Source organism: Plectropomus leopardus, chromosome 11, assembly GCF_026936395.1.
Source record: "Plectropomus leopardus strain MGB_pleo_1.0 chromosome 11, ASM2693639v1, whole genome shotgun sequence".
Classification (NCBI taxonomy): Eukaryota; Metazoa; Chordata; class Actinopteri; order Perciformes; family Serranidae; genus Plectropomus; species Plectropomus leopardus.
In genome coordinates this window covers 29,518,201-29,527,083 of record NC_142186.1, presented here as the reverse complement: position 1 = coordinate 29,527,083, position 8,883 = coordinate 29,518,201, and the positions used below count along the sequence as shown (strand labels likewise).

The window sequence follows — 8,883 nt, the reverse complement described above, 5'->3', positions numbered from 1 at the left end:
ATGACTTCAACACAACATCTTCTTGCTGAACTTCAGCTCGCAAAAAACATTGTCAAACTGACCCCAATGGAGGGCAGAAGACAAATGTTTCAAGAGCTGAAAGCACTGGAGATGGAGCGCAGACAAAGAGTCGCTGCTCTGGAGACCATGGAGAAGTCCAAGACGGAGAGAGACAGAGAGAGTGTGAGAGAGGAGGAAAGTCAGAGGAGACAGAAAGGAGAAGCTGTGCAGAAGCTTAGGCAGGAGGCCTTGGACAAAATCAAACAAGACCAACTGCAGAAACAGGAGCTCTTGTGGAAAGAGATGGCAGAGGCGTTCAAAAGGCAGTACGGTCTGAGTACAGCCGCTGAACTCTGCCCTCTGTCAACGGTGGGAGACAAAGCTGACCCAGAGAGTTTGACCTCTGACCTGAAGTCTGCTCAGGTGAGAAAGAAAACTCTCTACAACAACTGGGTCAGAGAAAAAACTGTCAGTAAGCCCATCAAGGAGAAGACCGGCCCAGATGTCTATCAGCTCTTTGCCGCAAAATCAGGTCCCAAGCCTGAAGAAGAACCCCAGGCATCCAGATCCAAGGGGGGCCTGCAGTGGGTTCGGGAAAGACTGAGAGTTGGACACTGGGCTGAAAAGTACGAGGACCACAGAGCGAAGAAGAAAGAGAAACGCATGCGCAAAACTCAGGAGCAATATGAAAGGTGGACCTCCTTCAAGCAAAGTCTGACAAGTCAAGACCAACGACTGAATGACTATTACAACGCTGGAGGATTTACTACAAGCAGACGTAGCATCCTGAAGGACGTTTTCTAATTTACATTTCTTCACTGCACGACCTCCACACCTCTTAAACGCTATTATTATTGCACAGACAAGGTAAGTTTCTGTCAGAAATCTGCAGAAAACACACTCAGTAAGATGAGCAACAAGGTTTATGTTGTAAAATATTCATATATGTATTGTGGCAAGTAAATCTTAGCTTTGGGGGATTCTTTTCAGCTGTGTGAGAAAGATTTCTGATATTTTTGTAACATGAATGTAAACAGGGTTATGGTTGGGCTTAACAATATATAATATTAAGTCATGGCCATTAATATTCTTTGATAAGTTTGCTATTAAAACCACATAGTTTCTAAATGTACAAGAAAAAAAATCGATCCCAAAACAACATTTTTGACATGATGTTAATTTAAATTTTTTTGGATACTTTCATGCATAAGTGGAAAGTTCCTTTAAGCCCTTTATGCAACTGGGTTGCAGCCCTTTGTAATGTATCACTGAATGAATTTATATTAATTTAAACATTTGAAGACTCGGAGAAAAATAAACTGAGATAAGTAGTAAAAGAGATTAAAGATCATTTTCTGATCTGAAGCCATCACGCTGAATTAGAACAAAAAAGGCTGTCATTAGGTTTTGGGAGCGTTTGGGCCGTGTGAGAATAATAATAAAATATAGTAAAAATAGAATAATTATGATCATGAAGAATATAGTTTTGTAAATTTTCCCCAGCTACTGTTAAATATAATTCCCTAAATCTACTAATTTCTTGCAATTTGCAGAACATTTCTTGCCAAGTTGTTTGTTGCATACTATACAACTGAAATTTCACCCTCAGCAAAGAAGTTTGTGACTCTCAGTTTTAACATAATAGATGAGTCTAAGTCAAGAAAGCAAACATTTTTATGTGACATTTATGATTCTGGGACATTCAGAGGACCAGAAAACAGCTGTGTGACAGCGAACACCGGTCTCCCCTACTCATTATATCCTATATCATATTAATTCCCGTCCTCTGATTTTTTTTTTTTGACTGCGCAACTAACTCTCTGTTTACGTCTCGTCTCTCAGGATCATGAAAAAAGTGTCTTCAACCACATGAAGTTTCCAGTGAAGAACAACTCGGGCCATCCGGACTACACGTGTCTGCACAACTTTAGGATCCATGAGCGGTTGGCAGACTGAGGATGGACATGTGGATGAGCATCATTTTATTTCAGATTAATCACACTGAAACCATCTGTGAATAAACTGGGTTAATTTAGCTTTGTGTTGCGGAATAGGCAGTCATAAAAATACCAGCAAATGTTATTTAAGTTCGGTACGATATCCAAAGCCTCTAGTGTGAAGGCGGCTGCCAGTACTTGGCTTACAAAAGGCTGTTGGTGACGGTCTCCTTCACCAGTGGTGGTGTGACCAGTGACTTCTTCCAGGGTTGTCCTTTTGTCAACGATTCTGTTTGTGATATTCAGGATCTCAGGGCGCAGCCAGGGAGAGGGAGGGGTCTGGTTTGGGAAGCTCAAAATGGCATCTTTGCTTTTAGTGGATGATGCGGTTCTGTTGGCGTCCTCACACTTTGACCTTCAGCATGCACTGGGGTGGTTTGCAGCCGAGTGTGAAGCGGTCGGGATGAGAGTCGGGACCTTCACATCTGAGGCCGTGGTTCTCTGCCGGAAAACTTAGGATTGCCCCCTCTGGGTAGCGGGAGGGCTTAACGCTTTAAGCGAGGGAGTTCGAGTTCATGAGTGAGGGAAAAATGGAGCGTGAGGTGGATAGGTGGTTTGGCGCAGCATCAGCAGTGATGCGGGTGTTGTGCCGGACTGTCCTGGTGAAAAGGGAGCTGAGCCAGAAGGCAAAACTTTCAGTTTACGGATCCATGCATGCTCCATCCCTCACTTATGAGCATGAACTTTAGGCAGTGAGCCATGCTGTACTGTAAGGGTTCACCACGCTTCCTCCCAGCAAACCTCCTTACCTGCCAGCAGTGTGAGGGGTAATTGGCTATTTGCTGGTATTTTCTGTCTGTCCAAATTCCACAACACAATGTCTTCATCCTACAGGGTTTCTCACACAATAATTTATCCGTGGTAACACCATGTATATATATATCTATATATATATATATATACACACAGGTAAATTTAAATTATGTGGGAAACACTGACTTATTCACAGGTGGTTTCACAGGGCTGCACGGTGGCGCAGTGGTTAGCACTGTAGCCGCACAGAGGGATGACCAGTTCGTACTCTGGTTCTCTCTCTGTGTAGAGTTTGCATGTTCTCTCCGTGTATGCATGGGTTTACTCCGGGTTCTCCGGTTTCCTCCCATTCACAAATATGCACAGTTTAGGGTCATTGTTGCATAAAATTGGATTTAATAATTAATAAAAAATGTAAAAAAAATAAAACAATAATGATTTCTGCATGTTTTATCATGTATATGACATCCAAGTGCTGTTTACTGGATATGAAATTATAATAAAAATGTCATTCTTCAACCTTACAAAAGTACATTGTTGATCATCTGGTTGTGAAAAATTCCAGAGTATTTCCAGACTCCCATCTGTCTCTCAATATCTATGTCTGCAGCTGCACCCCAAACTGCAAACTTTTTACTTTTAGTAGGTACTGCCCTCACAAAGTATGTACTGTTGCATGCAATATGCACACAATCAGGACAAACTACTTGTTCATAACACTGTATCCTAAACTTTTCTTGTACATTGGTTACCTTGGATATAAAACCAAACGCTGTTTGCTGAACTTGCCAAAGATTAAGGTAAACCTGGAGAGCTCTGTTTTTGTTATTTTGCAATGTTTGTAGTTTTAATGTGAGTTATATTTGCATAGATTGTAGATTCTAACATATAATCACATCAGTAAAATGACATATGTATTTTTCTGTCAGTTATTTACACAAATCACATTCTTATGATTTCACATGACAAGTAAATGGATTGAAAGGTTGATCTTTTAATTATTTTGTTCACTAAAATAATGAATATTCCTATTATTACTATTCGTCTGGTCATCAGTGACTTGATGGGCTGTCATCCGTCATTCTGGCTGCTAACTGCTGTAAACCAGCTGTCAAGTGCAGTGTGTCTGCCCTGGAGGTCAAAGGTTTTCCTGAAATCCTTGAAGTTGTGGAGAGGACCTCGTTTTTCTTCTATTGTAATGTACACTCCATGTTTAAGATGGTGTACATGTTAAAAAAAAATAAAAGTAATCATTCTCAAAATTCTGTCTCTAAGGTACTTCATCCACCAGAGTTAAACAACAAACATAAAACCAATTTTATGTATTGGCATGTCTCTGCCCCTTTTGGGGTCAGACAAGGGGGAATTTTCTCTCCAATTCTCTTTAATCTGTATGTTGATGACCTTTCTATCTGCCTAAACACCTGTAACACTGGGTGTATGATAGGCAATACTTTAGTCAATCATATTATGTATGCGGTCTTCAGTCCCTGCAGTGCTGCTCTGATTATGGTATTGTCCATGACATGAAATTCATTACAGATAAGAGTGTGGTCATGATCTGCAGAACAAAGGAGGACAAATGTCTAATGTTTCCTACTTTCAAATTGGCAGGTAATAACTTGAGATGTATGAGCCAAGTTAAGTATCTTGGGCATCTCATTACAGATCAGTTGAAGGATGACCAAGACATTTACAGGCAATGTCGTTCTCTATATGCTCAAGCAAACAGTTTGCTTCGCAGGTTTGGTGCATGTACAGATAGAGTGAAGGTGGCTTTGTTCAGAGCACACTGCACTCAGTTTCTCATAAATTACAAAATACTTGAATTGCAATCTGTTACAGTTACTGAAAAAAATATGCAATTAAATCACAGTTACTAATCAAAATGTTGGTGTTTACATTGTGTGTGGTAAAATGCTTATATGTAGAATATAACATTCATTCTGTTGCACTGCATCTTTTTGTCGTGTGGGAATGGCTTCTTTTGGCACAGTTTTTTTTTTGGACATTTTTTCAACTTCAGGACCCAATTTAAAAGATTTGTTGGAAAAGAAATCAAAAGTAATCAAATGTACCTAATAAGTTATATTACTTTGATGAAGTAACAAAAAAGTTAGATTGCTTATTACATTTTTAAAAGGGTTACTAGTAATCTGTAACCTATAACATTTCAAAAGTAACTCTGAAGACTGTAATAAGAGTGTTTTTCTATGGTTTGCACAGATCTCCCACACCTTGTGGGTGCAAGACCGCTGTTTAAACACATGGGGGCAGCAGCACTCCACTGAGTCCGTCAGCTGCAGAGCCTTACTGTGTCTGTGGACCAATGATACTGTGCCCCTCGCTCGCCCTGATCGTGGTCTGGTCCTGGTTGCGCCGATGCTGTGATCTTGCCTTTGGACACCTCCCTTTCAACATATGCATGAGACTGTTATCATCTCTCTCAACATCATCATAGTGTGCAATTACTAATTTCACACTTACCGTTATTGTAATATGACATGCATCTGTTTCTATTATTGCCGTGCCTCTCTTCCCCTCTCTCCCCCTCTCTCCCCCTCTCGCTTTCTCTTTCCTTTTTTGCCATGATTGTATTTCATTTGCTATTTACGACATCTATTGCTCGTCTGTCCGTCCTGGAAGAGGGATCCCTCATTATCCTTTACCGCTCTTCCTGAGGTCCCGTCCCCCCCCCGTTACAGGGGTTCTTTTTCGGGAGTTTTTCCTTGGGTGATGTGAGGGTCTAAGGGCAGAGGGATGTCGTACACTGTAAAGCCCTCTGAGGCAAACCATGTTTTGTGATAATGGGCTCTATAAATAAAACTGACAATGATAATGACGGCTTTTTATAATACTGTATTGTTTTCCATTATTTATTTATTCATTTATTAAAAAACTACACCTAATTTGTATGTTACTTAATGCGTTTTAATGGACCTTAACGTATTTTTTTTTTTTTTAATGTTTTGTAAAGTGTAAAGTACTTTGAATTCGCCTCAACAAATTGTCTGAAGTTAAATTCGGAAAACAGCAGTGTGCGCGCGTTAGTGTAGCGCGCGTGCCCGTGCGCCACACGTTCGACTCGTTCCATTATGACGTAATTAGAACGTTCACTATAAAGCATTTCGTCATTGTTTCGTCATCTGATCTCTTTTTTAAGTCATCACAAGAAAAATTACCACAAACTTTCTGGACGGAGAACAACGAGGTTGTATCGCCTGCGTGTTAGAGAGCCAACATAACAACAAAGATGACTTCAACACAACATCTTCTTGCTGAACTTCAGCTCGCAAAAAACATTGTCAAACTGACCCCAATGGAGGGCAGAAGACAAATGTTTCAAGAGCTGAAAGCACTGGAGATGGAGCGCAGACAAAGAGTCGCTGCTCTGGAGACCATGGAGAAGTCCAAGACGGAGAGAGACAGAGAGAGTGTGAGAGAGGAGGAAAGTCAGAGGAGACAGAAAGGAGAAGCTGTGCAGAAGCTTAGGCAGGAGGCCTTGGACAAAATCAAACAAGACCAACTGCAGAAACAGGAGCTCTTGTGGAAAGAGATGGCAGAGGCGTTCAAAAGGCAGTACGGTCTGAGTACAGCCGCTGAACTCTGCCCTCTGTCAACGGTGGGAGACAAAGCTGACCCAGAGAGTTTGACCTCTGACCTGAAGTCTGCTCAGGTGAGAAAGAAAACTCTCTACAACAACTGGGTCAGAGAAAAAACTGACAGTAAGCCCATCAAGGAGAAGACCGGCCCAGATGTCTATCAGCTCTTTGCTGCAAAATCAGGTCCCAAGCCTGAAGAAGAACCCCAGGCATCCAGATCCAAGGGGGGCCTGCAGTGGGTTCGGGAAAGACTGAGAGTTGGACACTGGGCTGAAAAGTACGAGGACCACAGAGCGAAGAAGAAAGAAACGCATGCAAAACTCAGGAGCAATATGAAAGGTGGACCTCCTTCAAGCAAAGTCTGACAAGTCAAGACCAACGACTGAATGACTATTACAACGCTGGAGGATTTACTACAAGCAGACGTAGCATCCTGAAGGACGTTTTCTAATTTACATTTCTTCACTGCAAGACCTCCACACCTCTTAAACGCTATTATTATCGCACAGACAAGGTAAGTTTCTGTCAGAAATCTGCAGAAAACACACTCAGTAAGATGAGCAACAAGGTTTATGTTGTAAAATATTCATATATGTATTGTGGCAAGTAAATCTTAGCTTTGGGGATTCTTTTCAGCTGTGTGAGAAAGATTTCTGATATTTTTGTAACATGAATGTAAACAGGGTTATGGTTGGGCTTAACAATATATAATATTAAGTCATGGCCATTAATATTCTTTGATAAGTTTGCTATTAAAACCACATAGTTTCTAAATGTACAAGAAAAAAAATCGATCCCAAAACAACATTTTTGACATGATGTTAATTTAAATTTTTTTGGATACTTTCACGCATAAGTGGAAAGTTCCTTTAAGCCCTTTATTGAACTGGGTTACAGCCCTTTGTAATGTATCACTGAATGAATTTATATTAATTTAAACATTTGAAGACTCGGAGAAAAATAAACTGAGATAAGTAGTAAAAGAGATTAAAGATCATTTTCTGATCTGAAGCCATCACGCTGAATTAGAACAAAAAAGGCTGTCATTAGGTTTTGGGAGCGATTGGGCCGTGTGAGAATAATAATAAAATATAGTAAAAATAGAATAATTATGATCATGAAGAATATAGTTTTGTAAATTTTCCCCAGCTACTGTTAAATATAATTCCCTAAATCTACTAATTTCTTGCAATTTGCAGAACATTTCTTGCCAAGTTGTTTGTTGCATACTATACAACTGAAATTTCACCCTCAGCAAAGAAGTTTGTGACTCTCAGTTTTAACATAATAGATGAGTCTAAGTAAAGAAAGCAAACATTTTTATGTGACATTTATGATTCTGGGACATTCAGAGGACCAGAAAACAGCTGTGTGACAGCGAACACCGGTCTCCCCTACTCATTATATCCTATATCATATTAATTCCCGTCCTCTGATTTTTTTTGACTGCGCAACTAACTCTCTGTTTGTGTCTCGTCTCTCAGGATCATGAAAAAAGTGTCTTCAACCACATGAAGTTTCCAGTGAAGAACAACTCGGGCCATCCGGACTACACGTGTCTGCACAACTTTAGGATCCATGAGCGGTTGGCAGACTGAGGATGGACATGTGGATGAGCATCATTTTATTTCAGATTAATCACACTGAAACCATCTGTGAATAAACTGGGTTAATTTAGCTTTGTGTTGCGGAATAGGCAGTCATAAAAATACCAGCAAATGTTATTTAAGTTCGGTACGATATCCAAAGCCTCTAGTGTGAAGGCGGCTGCCAGTACTTGGCTTACAAAAGGCTGTTGGTGACGGTCTCCTTCACCAGTGGTGGTGTGACCAGTGACTTCTTCCAGGGTTGTCCTTTTGTCAACGATTCTGTTTGTGATATTCAGGATCTCAGGGCGCAGCCAGGGAGAGGGAGGGGTCTGGTTTGGGAAGCTCAAAATGGCATCTTTGCTTTTAGTGGATGATGCGGTTCTGTTGGCGTCCTCACACTTTGACCTTCAGCATGCACTGGGGTGGTTTGCAGCCGAGTGTGAAGCGGTCGGGATGAGAGTCGGGACCTTCACATCTGAGGCCGTGGTTCTCTGCCGGAAAACTTAGGATTGCCCCCTCTGGGTAGCGGGAGAGCTTAACGCTTTAAGCGAGGGAGTTCGAGTTCATGAGTGAGGGAAAAATAGAGCGTGAGGTGGATAGGTGGTTTGGCGCAGCATCAGCAGTGATGCGGGTGTTGTGCCGGACTGTCCTGGTGAGAAGGGAGCTGAGCCAGAAGGCAAAACTTTCAGTTTACGGATCCATGCATGCTCCATCCCTCACTTATGAGCATGAACTTTAGGCAGTGAGCCATGCTGTACTGTAAGGGTTCACCACGCTTCCTCCCAGCAAACCTCCTTACCTGCCAGCAGTGTGAGGGGTAATTGGCTATTTGCTGGTATTTTCTGTCTGTCCAAATTCCACAACACAATGTCTTCAACCTACAGGGTTTCTCACACAATAATTTATCCGTGGTAACACCATGTATATATATATATACACACA

The 8,883-nt window shown here is 41.3% G+C and overlaps 1 protein-coding gene and 1 pseudogene across 1 annotated transcript; both read left to right on the top strand.

Moving 5' to 3' along the window:
- Positions 1-818, top strand: LOC148188302 (uncharacterized). The gene has a single exon (XM_088084993.1). The coding sequence runs from the start codon at positions 1-3 to the stop codon at positions 802-804; it is 804 nt and encodes a 267-aa protein (XP_087941119.1). The 3' UTR covers positions 805-818.
- A 5,185-nt stretch (positions 819-6,003) lies between these two features.
- Positions 6,004-6,803, top strand: LOC148188301 (uncharacterized; annotated as a pseudogene).
- The last annotated feature ends 2,080 nt before the right edge of the window (positions 6,804-8,883 follow it).

What these genes read in the sequence shown, in the direction of transcription:
- LOC148188302 (XM_088084993.1), top strand. Translation starts at nt 1, where the DNA reads ATGACTTCAACACAACATCTTCTTGCTGAACTTCAGCTCGCAAAAAAC.